This window comes from Vicia villosa, linkage group LG7 (assembly GCF_029867415.1).
Source record: "Vicia villosa cultivar HV-30 ecotype Madison, WI linkage group LG7, Vvil1.0, whole genome shotgun sequence".
NCBI classification, from domain to species: Eukaryota; Viridiplantae; Streptophyta; class Magnoliopsida; order Fabales; family Fabaceae; genus Vicia; species Vicia villosa.
In genome coordinates, this window is record NC_081186.1 from 135,484,963 (window position 1) to 135,502,980 (window position 18,018).

General features: G+C 36.1%; 1 protein-coding gene across 1 annotated transcript; it reads left to right on the plus strand.

Moving 5' to 3' along the window:
- Positions 1–2,936: 2,936 nt before the first annotated feature.
- On the plus strand, positions 2,937–5,947 carry LOC131618593 (agamous-like MADS-box protein AGL12). The gene is made up of 7 exons (XM_058889784.1): positions 2,937–3,271; positions 3,699–3,786; positions 4,292–4,353; positions 4,663–4,762; positions 4,891–4,932; positions 5,421–5,462; positions 5,578–5,947. Exons 1-7 carry the CDS (start codon positions 3,090–3,092, stop codon positions 5,668–5,670), a joined length of 609 nt encoding a protein of 202 aa, XP_058745767.1. The 5' UTR covers positions 2,937–3,089; the 3' UTR covers positions 5,671–5,947.
- Positions 5,948–18,018: the final 12,071 nt, after the last annotated feature.

The following is an 18,018-nucleotide window of genomic DNA, read 5'->3' on the forward strand; positions in this document are numbered from 1 at the left end:
AGTTATAATATCCTCGAAAGCGAAAAGACTTAGAATATTTCGAGATATTTCTGAGAAATATGTGTTGGCAAGGTCACGTTGTTTCACGATTTAAAGCTTCGAACGAGAACGTGTTGAATTTCAGAATATTAGATTTGATTGGAAGGACACGTGGAAACATCAGAAAATCGAGACACATGTAAGGAGACAACGTGGCATTCTATTAGCATAAGAACGTTAGGGTTGAATTAGTATAAATAAGGATCTTAGTGGTAGGATTCAGGGGTGTTTATTTTGTACAAATTACTCAAAAAATCACTAAACTACCAAGCGAAAGAGAAAGAGTTTCATTGAGAATGTACGTGTAACACCAATTGCATTTTTACATCCAGTCTCAGTTTTATAAATTTACATCATTTACATATACTTGTCTTTTTCTTTCGAATCTTGTCCTTTATTTCGTCCTTTATTTTGTCATTTATCATTACAATCGAAATCTTTTAAAGTCTTTTACTCATATTCTATTCTTACAATTTGTGTTGCCTTTAAGTCTGTTACACATTCGAAGTATACCTTTACAATATGAACTCAACCATAAAGACTATAAACTTTTAGACACATGTCCTAAGACCAATCTAGTCGATCCTGCAAGTAACTAGAATATATTTAATAATTTGGAAGACTAGCGTTTGTTTTACAAGAAATCACAGTAAACAGTAGCGCACCATTACTTCCTCGCCATTCTCATCTAAGGCGACTAAAATTTGAACATAATCATCATTGCCCCTCTCTCGAGGAAATCCTTCTTGAAGTGACTGATTTTTATGATAAGTGAAGTCTTTTAACCTTGATTTATCAAATCTCTTGGATTTGGACTTCCCTGTAATTTCATTTCTTCCGCTTGAAACACTCAAGCATTCACCAAAATTGTAAGCCTTCAATTTTTTAATATTTGATGGTTCCTTGAACCTCAGAGATGTTTGGACTTCATCCAAGGTGATAACACATTACTTATCATAAAGAAGGACATCATTGAATTGCTCAAATAATATGAGGAATGAGGTTAACAAGAGTAGATTATTTTCCTTATCATCAATCTTCACCTTAATATTTTTAAGACTTCAATGATCTTGTGAAATTCTATTAATTTCTCTATTATATATTTGCTCTCAACCATTCAAAAAAATTAGAGTTGTTGTTTCAAACATAACTTGTGACTCAAAGACTTGGTCATATAAAATTATTCATGCTTGACCCACACCTCCGTCGCAGTCTTCACTCTAAAGATTTCTCTTAGGACTTCATCTATAAGACACAAGATAATGACACTTTTGGTCTTATCCACCATCCCAGATTTCTCTTTTGTTGTTACGCATGCAAACATCAATGTTTCCCCCTTCAATGGTTGTACACACTTTTTTTGAGTTAAGACAGCTTATATCTTCACTAACAATCCATATTCGTTGTATTCGGAATAAAAGTTGATGTACCATTTGGAACTGGTGGTGCTCATTAGTAAACTTAAACTTTTCATCCGTCGGTGGGCAATATTTGTTGTGAAATTGAATTGCAAATATCAGGCACACCAAGAATGTTGATGTGTGAGACAGAGAATAATGACAACCAAAATAGATGACATCAATAAAAACTAATCTACCAATTAATGTAAGCAAATCCACAAGAACAAGAATAAAATAAAAGACAAGAACACATATAATTTGTTTATCCAATTCGATCAAACCAACCTATTATGAGGGAGAGAGCATTTCTCTTATCAACTATACTTCAAGAGTTGTTATAAGATATTACAAGATGAGTTACAAGAAAATAACATTCCAAGTTCACAAGAACATCTCCTAGTTTCTACAACGTGTTTCACAATCTCTCATTCTTTTAATATATAAATCACACAAACTCATTATGTTTAAAAGTGTTTCTTAATCCCCTAAAATATATTTCCAAAGTTCTTTGAATTCTTAGAACAATGAATCGTAATATTTCATCTCTTTATCTCTATAAAATTTCTCTTACTGGCTTTCACCATATCCCCCTCTTATTATAAAAGTGATAGAAAATTGCATTTATAAAGGCTTGAAACTCTAATAGACCAAATTTGCGGAACCCAGCAATGACTCAATCCAAGATAAGTCCCCGACCTATGCTGCCGCGCCGATTCCGATGGACCATCGGCGTTCGACCGTCACACTTTCGCACGTGACCGTGCTCAAAAATAGAAAATTTTTCTCTGTATCACTTATGATTTTGATGGCATACTTCCCTAACAAATAAATATATTACACATAATACACCTTATCCTCTTTCTCCAAATATAGGTCTAAATATCCCTCCTTGAAAAGTATATTTCAATGAGAATAAATTTACATTTCAGATTATTAACATTCCCCCCTTGGGATGGTTTCATGCAAATTTCTTTTTAAATTTTGGTCACATCCCTTCAATCTTATACAATATTATATCTGTACTAATTAAACATGGTAAAAGAGATCCCTTGCAAGTGCATAACAGAGTAGTATTACGATAGCATATATATTATATTTTCACTTGCATCTTTCATGCATGATATAGAACATGCACAGGTTCCACCAATAAAACCAGAATAAAGCCTATGCACATAAATATTTTAGTAAAATGAACCATATTCTAAAAGTTGAAATGACCAGACAATCTTTAGTATCACATGCTTTGATTTGACGGATTATCAAATTCATTAGAACCCATACACTAACTGAGTGATCATTAATTAATATTTAGAGACTAATCACTACTTAATGAGGTGTAAAGTTGGCTGCTAACAGTTGTTAATTATAGTTAATTACTCATTGTTAGTGTTGCTACTAAATTATTAATTTACTTTACCTAGTGAAGATTCCTTTGTGGGAATGAAAATTTGATGATGGTTATATAAGGCTTTCAATCCTTAGAAGATTAGAGAAAATTAGTAAGAAACTCTTAAAAGAGAGAGTACTAACCTGTTTGCTGCAACAACCTCGAAGCTAGTTCAAACTAGTGGGAGGTTGTGTGCATAGAATTGCACCAAAAAATTCAAAATACTTGTTGATTAATTCAATTTGAATTCTTAGAAAATCGAAATGGCTCGTGGAAAGGTTCAGCTGAAGCGAATTGAGAACCCGGTGCATAGACAAGTGACCTTTTGTAAACGCCGAGCGGGGCTTCTGAAGAAGGCTAAGGAGCTCTCCGTGCTTTGCGATGCTGAAATTGGCCTCGTCATTTTCTCCGCTCATGGAAAGCTCTACGAACTCGCCACCAAAGGGTAATCTCTTTTTCTTTCTTACTATCGATAATATACTCGAATAAAAATGTTTGAATCCTCTCCAAGATTTTACATGAACTAGTGTGTACATCTACATGCAAAACTTTGATGTATATATATTCCTGATGATTCAATCTTGATAATGTGCGTAGTGCATAGAATTCAAGAATTCAAACATATATCTTTGAATTCTCTGCAACACTATACATAGTATAGTATTTATTGTGGTGCATAGAATTCAAACAAAAATATTTGAATTCTCTGCAACATCGTACAAGATAAAATGTATGCAACATAAGCACTACATAGGATCAGACACTAGACACTGATCCTATGTTGCATGAGATTCAACTAAGATACAAACATGTATATTTTGGTCACTAATGTTTCACTTTTATTGTTTGTGTTTCTATATATGAATTTTAAGAACCATGCAAGGGGTAATAGAGAGGTACTTGAAGTTCACACATGGGACTCAATCTGAAGCTATCACTGAACCACATCCTTTGCTAATGGTATGTTTCTCTACCTAGTTATATTATGCTATTAAAATGATATATCACTATAATATCAATGTTTTAGATTGTACATGCTTATTATATTATAATGTGTAAAAGAATAGTGATAAGTGGCATTAGATGCTCTAATTGGTGCATTAGCATCACTATATAATAAAACTATATAATATGATGATAGTGTTGATGAAAATATATGATATATATTATTATATATACAAATCAAGGTACTTTTGTTCTCTATTAGTTTTGTTTTGACACATGTAAGACTTGATTCTGAGATAATAAAGTATGTCGGATTAACTTTTAGAACAACAATAATATTATTTTCACACAAAGTAGTGGCATTGTAATTAAGTACTTGTTAAATATTAAAAAATGTTGTGTTTTTTTTTTGAGAACTTAAATTACAACATTATTGTTTATTTATTTTTATTTTTGATTTTCAAATTTAAAAGTAGTACTCTTGTCACATTATTTATGCTGCTAAATTGTTGATATCTAGGATGCTAAAGAAGAAACCAATGTGCTCAAACAAGAAATCGACACATTGCAAAAGGGTATCAGGTACATACCTTAGTCTTTGTCTCTCAATAAAATAATTCAATTAAGAATTTAATTTAATTATATTATTAGTATAAATATTATTTATACTATCAATAAATTACAATCGTTAAATAATTAAAAAACTATTTGATTTTAATTATAATTACTTTAAAAGACATATATATGAACAATTGTGATGTGTTAATCATACAAAATTTTATGAAAAATTAAACTATTAAATTGATAGTAATAGAAGTATAAATTGTGTGAGGTAAATATACATTTTTTATAATTAAGCTAAATACTAAGAATTTTTAAAAATATTGGTAGGTATTTGTTTGGAGGAGGATTAGGAACATTGGCAATGGATGAACTTCAAGTTCTTGAGAAGAATCTTGAAATGTGGATGTATCATGTTCGCTCAATGAAGGTAGCAATAAATGTATTTCATCATAGTATAATTATTTTGTCAAAATTATTATCATATTATTTATTTACAAATTACCTCTTGTGTTGAATATGTAAAAATGAATAATTTCCACATATTATGAACTACAGATGAACATTATGTCACAAGAAATTCAAGCTTTGAGAGATAAGGTTAGCATAAACTTATTAAGTTTTTATTTATTTAATTGTTTGTAATATTTTATAGGTGAACATTATTTACAGAGAATGTGTAAAAATTATTTATCAACAGCTTTAAGAAATAAATTTTAGAATTTCTGATAAAAGAATATCTTAATTATCATAAGCTACTTATATTCATCTTTTTACTATAATTATTCATTTGATTTTTTATTGAAATTTTTCAATGGCTTAATTTTAATATACTTATGTTTACTTTAAATGTTTATTTATATCTTAGTGTTTACTGCATTTGAGAAATTTATTGTAATATTTATATTTAAAAATATTATGAATATATACAATAAAATTGAAAATAAATATAATATTTAATTAAAATTTACTAAAAATAATTAGATCTCTTTGATATTATATGTCTCTAGTACTCTAATCTTTTTTTTTTCTTCTTCTATAATTTATGTAAATTACTGAGTCAATATTTTACCCTATATTTATTTAAGGAGGGAACACTTAAGGCAGCAAATACATATCTCCACGATTTGGTAATATATTCATTTCTATTTCAATTTTCTAAGTATGGATTTTATTTAGAAATTAGAGTGTAGCTAAACCTTTGTTAGAAAAAAGTATTCTAATTCATATAATTGCATTTTACAGGTGTTGGAGAATACTTCTGCCACAAACTTTGTTCCATTTGCTACTGATATTTCATACCCATTATTTCTACAAGATGGGATTTTTCAGCTCTAGGAAGTGAGTTGGAAATTAATTATTAAGACTACATACTATTTAAATAAAGCAAGGAAATGTGTTGTGTAACATTAAAACCCTATAGCATGAGTATGATGAGCAATGACTTTATACTACTTGTGAAATGGTTTGCAAGCTTTGTTGTAAAATGTGAGATATTGATGTGATTTCAAATGCTATTCTGGTATAAGATCACAAATAAAAATGTAAGAAATGTGTGATTTATGAATAATTATATTTGTCATTTTTATTATGGACAGTGCAATTGTGAAAACTAATTTGATAGGACCACACGAACAAGTAAACTTTATCCTTTGATTACTGAGATTTATTTCAAATTTTTTTTAATAAGCAACCACTACGATCTGCATTTACGAGAGAGTACTAGGGGTGCTCTAACTCACGATCTGCATTTAAGAGAGAGAGAGAGAGAGTACTTGGGGTGCTCTAACTCACGTACAAACGAATAATTACAGAGAAATAAGAAAGTTACAAAGATTAATACAATCAAGTGGGTTGAAACCAAGCTTTCCAGACATACCAACAGCCAACCACATGACTTCAGCCCTTTTGTTGTAACCAAGCTTTTTCAAGTTGGTTGTTACTTTAATGAAGTGTCTGCAACAATCCACATGACTCGCGAAGATGATTTTTCACCAGTTTTTTTAGCATATTATATTTGTTTTGATTTGGTATAAACTCTTTGGATGAGATTACGGGTGTTCGCGGTGTGGTTTTGATGGTTTAGACGTAAAAAATTATCCAAACCACGAGAGAAAAAAGTGTGTGATTCGGTTTGATTTTGTTGATTTTTAAAAATAATATCGAACCAAACTAAGACAGTTAGGTTAGTTCTGTTGGTTCGGATTTTTAACAAAAATGTATTGAGTCATACATACACATATAGATGACAACAAAACTTTATATTTAATCATTTATGCGTTATCTTTATAAAAATGTCCGATTAACAATAAAAGTGGAATAAAAAGTATAAAATAGTACCATAAAACAATATTTGTAGAAGGGTCCGATTCTCTTTGGTTTCGTATATTGAAATCACGGTACGTGGATGTTAAATTACAAGTGATCCATGGGGGTGCATGGTAAGATTCGTTCTTTTCGTTCTTGCTCTGTTTGGTGGTCGGATATTTGTTCTTTGGGAAAAAATCTCCTGGAAGAATTTTTTTCTAACAACTGTGTTTTTCGTGTAGGAGATGGATTTTCTACATTCTTTTGGCATTCTGTTTGGATTGATGGTGACCCCCTTAAATACCGGTTTCCGGCTGTTTTCTTTTCCTCAATTTTGTAGGAAGTCAGTGTTGCTTGCATGGGAGGCTGGTCTAATGGCCACTGGCAGTGGGGTAACCTGGGAACTTTGGCTGTGGCAGATCCTGTTGTAACAGCAGAGTTGCTTGATCTCAATCAGCTGCTGCTTGCGGCTGGGCAGCTGGTCTTAGCCGAGACAACATTGCTTGGAAGCTGTCTCACTGCGGCTTGTTTACTGTTGCCTTTTGTTACTCGGCCTTGTGTGAGAGGCATATGCCTCTTGGTCCGTACAATCGTTACGATAACGCTTTCTCTTGTTTCTGGAGGGTCGAGGTTCCTCTTAAAGCTAGAGTTTTTGGATGGAGGTGTTTTGTTAATAGAATCCCTTTTAAGGATTTACTTTTTCAAAGAGGTATTCTTCTTTCCTCTTCCAATCTCGATTGTGTTTTTTGTGGTGATCACCCCGAATCACTGTATCATTTGCTTGTGGGATGTCGTGAGGCGGAGGTTGTTTGGATCGAGATTGCCGGGTTGTTGGGTTTGTATCACACAAGGGCTCTAAATTTTGAAAAGAGCTTCTCTAAATGGAGTTCTTCTTGTCAAAATTTGAAGATTAAAAGAGACAAAGTAGGAAGTATTTGGTTGGCTACAATTTGGAGTCTTTGGTTGAAAAGGAATGAGATTATTTTTAAGGATTACATTTGAAATGCAAGAGATGTGGTTTGGGGTTGTAAGGTTCTCATTTGGAGATGGTTTTTTTGCAGGGAATATTACTCATCCCACTTGTAACTTCTATGAGTTTAGCAAAACCCCATTGCTATACTTAGTGTAGGTGCTAATTGGTGGGTAATCTTTTCTATTGTTTGGCTTTGTTTTAAGCCTCCTTTGTAATCTTGGTTTCTCGGGCTTTTGTCCCGTTTTAATATATCTTGACTATGAAAAAAAATATTATAATGAAATTGAAAAAAAGAGGAGATGAAAGATTAGAGAAGATGAAAAAGAAATAGCAGAAGAGATGAGATATTATATAAGAAGAGGAACATTAAAAATATATCTGGAAGAGAGAACAGTAGAATATAAATAATAAGATGAGAAAAAATACTTAAGAGATGAAAGACTAAAAAATAAGAGGTTATATGTAATTAGAAAAGAAGATGAGAAGAATGTGCAATACCACTATGAGAGACTTCGTAAGACTTAAACTGAAATCTTAAGTGTGAGAAAGAGAAAATCATTTGTAATCGTAAGGATCAGGCATAATAGGTTTGAGTTTGGGTCGAATATAGATTCACCGAAATTTGGGGGTTGTAACATAATACGGTTTGGTACGGTTTGTAAAATACAAGCCGAACCAAAACTACGCGGTTTGTTAAAAAATAGCCCAAACACATTCCAACCAAATACGGTTTTTTGCAATTTGGTTTGGTTTGGTTTTGAGATTTTTTATTGGGCTAATTTGGTTTTGAACACCCCTAAATGAGATATGAATGAATAATTTATATCCGTTTTAAAAATAATTTAAAATTAATGTAAGATGAAAGTATATTTTCCTCGATTTTATATGATGGATGTAATGTTAGATATCTACATTAAATTTTAAGGAATTTACACTTAATTTTATATATAACTAGATTAAAATCCGTGTGTGATAAACTATTGTAAATTAACTTTTATTTATATTTTATTATATTTTAATTATGTTATGAATTATTGTTTTAATAAATATGATTGGTAATTTTATATTAGTAATGATTTATTATGAATTATAGTTTAGACTTGTGATATCAATTTTATTTTTAACTACAATATCAATTAATCATAAATAAATTGAAAGAAAAAATATATGCTTGTATGTTGAGAATGCCATCTAGAATATAATTTTAAAAAATTAAATAATTCAAACAATATGTCATTTATTTATTTTTTTTAATTTCGATTCTCATATTCTTTTTGATACGTATCACTTATATATATATATATATATATATATATATATATATATATATATATATATATATATATATATATATATATATATATATATATATATATATATATATTTAAGATGCTAATGATAGTAATTTATTTTTAATTCTGAATAAAGTTTAAATTTTATTTGTAATTATTACCAAATAAAATTTTTGAAATTTTTTCAAATTTATGTCTATATCGTAAATCATTAGTATTATGCTGAATAAAAGTATATTGAATGTTAGTTATTTTTTTAAGAAATTTTTTTTAAACCGGCTACCCGATGCCGTTCCAATTTCGCTTTTCGTGCGACACGCCATTTGCGGAGTTGATACCGTCGCTCAACACGCTTTTGCACTATCCCGAGAATCGAAAGGTTGTCAAGCTCGAGTACCGCTCGCCATCGCTTAACGACGAGGGAGGCATTAAGTTCACACCTTTTGAGATCAAGAACGACGAAGATTTGGCGGTTTTGTGGACAACGTTCGACCGATTTTCTTCGAAAGGCCCGATCGAGTTGGACGCGAAACTTCAAAGATCGGCGGACGATGTTATTAAAATGTTGACTCATCCCCACCTACCTGTGATCAACAATATGTAACTTTAATTATATGTAATATTATCGTTGTAATCTTCACCCGATTAAATAAAGCGAATTGTTGTTGTTTTTCATTTTCTTCTGTCCAGACATATTTTCGGAAGTTCATTTCCGAATTCCCCAAGGGGGGTGCGTTCGGAGATGAACTTTTGAAACACCACATTTTCTGAAAAAGTAACTTTATTTCGGAGATGCATCTCCGAAATCAATATTTTATATTAAAAAAAACACGTTTTCGGAGATGCATTTCCGAAAACACCTTTTTTAAGAAAAAAAGTACAGTTTCGGAAATGAACTTCCGAAACAAGGGGTATTGTGGTAAATTCACCAGGGGTGGGCAAGAAGGTTGGGAGGTGAGTGAAGAAATTTTCTAAAATATTTATATGATTTTGTTGTTGAAACATGGGAGTTCTTAGAGAGACAGTTTGAAGGAAACCCTCCATATTAGTAAGGCAGTTGCTGAATTTGAAGTGGTATCTCTTCAGGGGAATGTGATTGTTATCCTTCAAATACAGGCAACCATGGTCGGATACATTAGGGGCCAAAACAGTCAGTGTGGAGGAACTATGCTTCTGCATCCATTCAATGTTCCCGAGAATCCTATCAATTCTTGAATAGATAGGGTCATCAGAGTGTTTGTTAAACCATGTGTAGAACTCACCCTCACTATCCATTTCAGCCAGCCCACAGTCTTCCATCGTCTGCTTCATATCCACAAATTCAGCTTCAGTCACCTCTCTGCCACCAATTCTGTCTCTGGTGGTCAACACATTGTTGAAATCCCCAATAATCCCCCAAGGACCAACGTGGTTCTTACTGATATCCTCCAGATCCCTCCAAAGAATTCTCCTCTCAGTCAGCTTATTCATAGCATAGATAGCTGTGATCCAGTAGAGGAAAGTACCCTGTAGATAAAAAATACCACAATGCAGTAGCTGGCTAGTGCTTCTTTCCCTTCTAATGTCAACTTTTGTTTCATCCCACAAAATCCAAATGCGACCATTATAGTGCTAATCACAGTTGTCCATTGCAGAACCCCTATAATTGAGCTTATTTCTAATAGCCTGAGCCTTATTACTTTTAACTTGAGTAGCTGGAATAAACCTTTGAAAGGAAAACCTATGAGTGGTTGTGGCATAAACTTAGGAGATTGGCCCCTGTCCTAAGGAAGATGAGTAAGCCTCTGCAGGGTATTCAGAAAAAGATTGAAGACACTAGGAAAAATATCCTGCAGGGCCAAATGGATCTTAGCAAAGATAGAATGAACAAAGCCAAGATTGAGCAGGAGAAGTTTTGGACCACTGAACTGCTGAAATGGAATGAGTTAGATGAGCTGGAAATTTGTCAAAAAGCCAAGATTGACTGGCTTAAGCTAGGAGATGGTAACAATGCATATTTTCATGCATATGTGAGAAACAAAAACTGAATCAAAAGAATGACTAGTATCACTAGGCAGGACAATAGTGTGTCTTATCAGCATGATGACATTGAGAAAGAGGTACTCAATTTCTATGGAGCTTTGATGGGCCAGAAGGAGAACAGGCTGGAAGGGATCAACAAGGAGGTCATGAGAAAAAGGCCTCAATTAAACCATGATCAAATTGAGTTGTTGATAGCCCCTGTTACTGATGAGGAAATCAAGGAAGCCCTTGATAGCATTGGTGACAATAAGTCTCCGGGAATTAATGGCTATGGTGGGAAGTTTTTCAAAGCTACGTGGGCAGTAGTCAAGATGGATGTTTGCGCTGCAGTCAAGGAATTCTTTCAGTACAACAGGATCTACAAGGAGTTTAATTGTACCCTTGTTACCCTTATTCCAAAAGTGGAGGGAGCCAACACTTTGAAGAATTATAGACCCATCTCCTGTTGTAATACTTTTTATAAAATCATTTCAAAAATCCTAACTTACAGACTTGGTAAGGTTATTGGAAGGATTGTGAATAAGAACCAGGCAGCATTTATTCCAGGGCAACACATCCATGATCATGTCTTAATGACTTTTGAGCTCATGAGAGGCTATGGTAGGAAGAGCACCACTCCTAAGTGTATGATGCAACTAGACATGCAAAAAGCATATGACATGGTTAAATGGGACTCATTGGAAACCATTATGCAAGAGATGAATTTCCCAAACAGATTTACTGATTGGACCATGATTGTGGTGAAAATAGTCTCATATAAATTCAACATTAATGGTATCCACACTACAGCAATGGCAGCTAAACGGGGAATTCGACAAGGAGATCCTATATCCACGCTCCTGTTTGTGCTGGTCATGGAATATCTTACCAGATATTTGCAGACTTTGGAGAGTAATGCAGCTTTCAAGTACCACTCTAAATGTGCTAGAGTCAAGATCACAAGTCTGAGCTTTGTAGACAATTTGTTGTTGTTTTCCAGAGGGGATAGAGTGTCTATCAACCTAATGTTTGAGTGCTTCCATAGATTCTCTAAGGCTACAGGACTGCGTGTCAATACTGAGAATGTTCTCTCTATTTTGGTGGCATTGAAGACGGTTTAAAGAAGGAAATCCTTCAGGCTACAGGTTTTAGAGAAGGTAGCCTCCCCTTCCGCTACCTAGGCATTCCAATCACGGATAAAAAACTGGCCATAAAACACTACTTACATCTGATTGAGAAGATAGTTCATCGAACCACTCTTTGGAGTGCAAAACTGCTAACCTATGCAGGCCGGGTTCAGTTGGTCCAAAGCGTCATCTTTGCAACCATCAATTTCTGGATGCAATGTCTTCCCCTTCCGAAGGCAGTGATCACGAAAATTAATGCTATATGTCGCTACCACGAAAATCAACAGAGTCGCCACTAACATATTTATCCTGAAAAGGAAGGGAATGCCAGCAAACCACAAAACAAAACAACGATCTCACGACCAGAGAAAAAGGGTAAGGGAGTCGGTTACGCGAGGGGAAGGTATTAGCACCCCTCGCGCCCATCGTACTCGATGGTATCCACGCTTGTGTCTAAAACTATGGGTGTGTAACAAATCTACGCTAATCTAGACTAAAATGAATGCAGAATGTAGGGAAAAGAAAGGATTATGCTCGCACGGGCCCTACCCCGCTGCCTACGTATCTGTTTTGCAGAATCAGAGCTACCGTAGCTCGGCTAACTAATTTCTGTTTGTTTTGTGTTTTTTAGGTGAACGAGTTACATTCACACTCCGCTGCTCGACCTTTGGAGACTTATGCTTGGGAATGGAGCGGAAATAACAAGCTCTTAAGAAAAGAAAATCAAAGAGTGTGGTTTGTGTTTTAAAAGATGCATGGGGAAAACCTAAGCTAAGGGGGGAAAGCTTGCTACCTAGTGTTATCATACAAAGGGTACCAGTCTAAGCTAAACTAATCAACCTACGGGGAGAAAAGAGAAAGCACACAAGAATATCACACAAACGAGCATCCGCTCATAAAACAAACAAACCAACGGTACTGACCGAATGGTAGAAAAGCGGTCCCACCATAGCCAAGGGGAGCAGCTCAACCCAAGTCAACCAAGCATTAGACCTCGCGAAAATGATCGGGCCATAGACAAGAGGGCGGACCCCTCTCAACAACCAAGCCGTCACGGATCGTAAAGGAAAACGGTGCGCGCGTACACCGAGCATCAACGTCGAGCGACGCGAGCTATAGGAAAGGCGGGGATCCGGCTGCATGAACCCTTTTCTTGACATACTCGATAAAAAGATCTTTTGCAGGTTCAGAAGCAAGCAACGCGTAGCGTGCGCTTACCGAACGGACTCGATGAGACTAGGCGGGGGTTGATTGCTAACCCTTTCCGCATGCCTTCAAATGAGGACTTAACGGAGTGCCATATAGGACTTATTACACCGTGACTCCCTGCCGCAAAGCACAAATATAAACACACAACAAAAATAGAGCCTTTTTCGAGGGCTTGGCCAGATGCATGTCTAAGTCCTACTTCTCATGTTAAAGGATGATGCGAGAAAGCGATAAAGTGCGAGAAAAATAAAATGAAACGGGATCAATACCAAACGGATGATGATCCGTAAACTAAAGCAAAGCGAAGAAACTAAGAATCCCGCGAGCGAGCTAGCAAAGAAAAAGCAAATAGTCAGCACACCGATTAGCCATAAAGCGCACAAATGTCGACTCGCATGTCGAGCGTAATCACGATACACCTGCAAGAGTAACAAGCAAACCAAACAAGCAGATATAAAGCAAAAGGATCGCGTCTCTAACGAGAACACGGTACAAGTAAATGAAATTGTGTCCGCAAGTGAAGCGGAACACTCATAGAATGAGCATCGATCGGTGGCCGTCCAAATGCCTTGCACACTAGCACACAAGTTAGAGACAACAAACATCGCAATCGGAATTGCGTTATTATTATAAAGTGAAAGGAAACGGACAAGTAACATGAACATGAAATGGGTGATAAAACATCAAAGAGAAATCAAACATAAATGGTATACAAATTAAAGAGGAACAAGCATTTAACTAGATAGTACACCTCTCAAGCTTTCCAACGGTATAAGGAACGTGCAAAACGAAGCTATGAGTGAAAAGTTATGCGAGAGAGAAGTTAAAGAAGAAAGGGATCAAAAACAAGTAAGGGAACCGGTTCCCCTATATGGGAACCCGGGTTCCAGCACAAAAACACACATAGGAACCGGTTTCCCCAAACTGGGAACCGGGTTCCAGGGCATTCTGCCCAAGTCACGAACCATAACAAGCACAGCAGGAACCGGTTCCCCCAAACTGGGAACCGGGTTCCGGGGCATTCTGCCCAAACCAAGACAACACAACACACAGCAGGAACCGGTTCCCCCAAACTGGGAACCGGGTTCCAGGGCAAGCTGCCAAGTCCCAGCACACTTTAGATTGAGCGGGAACCGGTTCCTCCATTTTGGGAACCGAGTTCCACTGCAGGAAAACCAAATTTTGTCATTTTTAAAGGCTTGGAAGCCATTCCCACTCAATCTAAACCAATATCAATTTGCAAGCATCATGCACATCATCAAAGCACAACCAAAACATAGTGCAACATTCATAGGGACAAGGCACAACATCAAAACACCAATTGATTACACAAGAAAAATATGCAAACCGAACATCAAATATGCAAACCGAATATCAATGCGAAGCAAGACATTTGCAATAAGAAGACAATCACTAAAACCTCAAAGCGACAAAGCCAAACATATATCGATTTCAATGATTAAGCACAAATGAAACATATCGGCAAAAGATAGACATGAATCCACAAGTCAATTAGGCCAAACAACCACAAGCCAAGCAAAGTGCGACGCGTAGAGCCAAACCACAATTCAAACATTATCACCAACAATCACGTAATTGCAAAAAACGTTGAGCATTAACACATGCAATGGCAATCAAACTATGGCAATATCTCAAGTGATGATTTAAGCATCTACCAAAACAAATATCAAGCAAGAAATTTCAACACATGTATTGACACAAACACCTTGAGTACATCACAAGCCACACGTATTAATACCAAAGATCACATCAATATGACACCAACGGCAAGAATTAACACATGTGAAGATGATCAATTATGGCAAATATACTCAAGTCATAGCCTAAGCATTAAACTAGGCAATTATCAAGCAAAAATTATACACAAGCATTTATACAAACACCTAGAGTGTGTCGCAAGCCACATGCATGAATGTTAACAATATTGCACACATAATCACCAACAAGCCATGGATTCAAACACAAATAGCGTAATTCATCATCAACGTGCATCAATTATATGGAACAAACATTAATTCTAGCCGCAATTCATATGAACACGATTAACAATACGCAAATTCATCAATCTATCATCATCACACATCCATGGAAACAAGAGCAAGAAGTAGATCTAAATTTGAATTCATGTAATGATCATCAATTAAGCACTTAATTCATGATTAGAAAGCTTACCGAATGAAGATCTAAATCGACACGCGAACACGAACACGACTCGTACGCGAACACGAAGTGAAGCCGAAAAGCGAATCCCAAGGAGAGTGAGAGAGAGGCGCGCGAGCTAGGGAGAGAGGAGAAGAAAAAATTCAAACTCCGAACTTTGATTCTCAATCCATGTTGTTCTTGATTTTGACGAATATTGATGAAAGTTTTATGTAATTTGTGGTTTTGATTCAAGAGAATTGAGAGAGAATTGGGAGAAAGTGTTTTTGATCTTTTTGGGTGAAGTCAAATTATGAGAGTTTGTGAAGAAAAAATGACTTATATAGTGAGTGTAGCGAAATGTCCAAAACGCCCGTAATTCTCTTATTTCGGCTCGTTTTTAAGGAAACTCGGTTCGGCTCTGAATCTCGGAACGAAACCAACGTCCACTCGAAGATGACTAAAATTGTAGATCATAGCCGCGAGAATCGTCTTAATCGGATAAGCGACGAAGAAAATACGCGCGTTTGAATGACGAGAAACGTCGATCCCACTGGCGCGACTGTGCAGAATTTTGCGCGTACCGCTCAAAGAACTCGATGAAACTCCATCTTCGGCTCAAAATCTGACCTGGCACGTGTGACGAAGAATCGAAGCTAACGAAATTTCCAAGAAAATGCCACCGGGAATCCCATAACGACAGATTATGTTATGCTTGATAAAACGAGTAATCACTTGCTTGGTTACATTCGCATAAGATGCGGCTTCAACCCACTTGGTGAAGTAATCGATGGCAACCAAAATGAAGCGATGTCCATTAGAAGCAGTAGGTTTAATCTCTCCAATCATGTCAATGCCCCACATTGCAAACGGCCACGGAGAAGTCAAAACATTCAAAGGCACAGGCGGCACGTGCACTTTGTCAGCATAGATCTGGCACTTGTGACAAATTCTTACATGGTTATGACAATCGGTTTCCATAGTGGACCAATAGTAACCAGCCCTCAAGATCTTCTTAGCCATTGTATGCCCACTAGAATGGGTACCAAACTCGCCTTCGTGCATTTCTTCAATGATTTTCGAAGCTTCTTCCTTAACAACACATCGGAGCAACACACCGTCATGATGCCTTTTGTACAATACACCACCGTTAAGGTAGAACTTAGCTGCAAACCTTCTCAGAAACTTCTTATCAGTCACCGACGCTTCGGGAGGATACTCTTGAGTTTCGAGGAACTTTTTGATATCATGGTACCAGGGATTACCATCCAACTCAACATCAGCCTCAAAGCAAAATGCAGGTTCATCTAACCTGTTAATGGTGATATTAGGCGCTTCATTGGCCCATTTCACTTTGAACATGGAAGCCAAAGTAGCGAGAGCATCAGCAAGATTGTTCTCTTCTCTAGAAATATGCTCGAATGTGATCTCATCAAAGTATGGAATGAGTCTCATCACATGCTCCCTGTATGGAATCAGATTCTGATGGCGAGTTTCCCAATCTCCATTGATCTGGCTAATGACAAGATTGGAATCCCCATAAACCTTCAAGTACTTGATTCGCAAATCGATCGCAGCTTCGATACCATAAATGCAAGCTTCATACTCAGCCATGTTATTAGTGCAATCAAAACAGATCCTGGCTGTAAACGGAATATGAAAACCTGATGGAGAAGTAATTACAGCTCCAACACCATTCCCGAGTGCATTAGAGGCACCATCGAACACGAGCGTCCATCGCGATCCTGGTTCGGGTCCTTCCTCTGGTCCGGGAATGTTACAATCTCTGATGTACAAGACATCCTCATCGGGGAATTCAAACTTCATTGGTTCATAATCTTCAACCGGCTGATGCGCAAGATAATCTGCCAACACACTACCTTTGATGGCTTTTTGAGTAGTATACTGGATATCATATTCAGTCAAAATCATTTGCCATCTCGCTACTCTTCCGGAAAGAGCGGGCTTCTCAAAGACATATTTGATAGGATCCATCTTGGAAATCAATAAGGTGGTGTGAACCAACATATACTGCCTCAGCCGGCGAGCAGCCCACACGAAAGCACAACAAGTTTTCTCGAGCAGTGAGTATCGGGATTCACAGTCGGTAAACTTTTTGCTAAGGTAGTATATTGCATACTCTTTTCGGCCAGACTCGTCATGTTGACCCAACACACATCCCATTGAATTTTCAAGAACAGTGAGGTACATAATCAAAGGCCTTCCTGGAACTGGAGGCATTAGTATCGGAGGTTCCTGCAGATACTCTTTCACTTTTTCGAATGCTTTTTGACAATCATTATTCCACCTGGCCGTCTGATCTTTTCTTAGCAATTTGAATATCGGTTCACAAGTGGTCGTAAGATGAGAGATGAATCTAGCAATGTAGTTCAATCTCCTTAAGAAACCACGAACCTCTTTTTCTGTTCTCGGCTCAGGCATATCTTGTATAGCTTTTATTTTGACAGGATCGACCTCAATACCTTTCCCACTAACAACAAAACCCAACAGTTTTCCGGATCGCACTCCGAAAGTGCATTTGTTTGGATTCAACCTCAGTCTGAATTCCCGAAACCTTTCAAACAATTTCTGCAAATGAACCAAGTGCTCTTCTTCA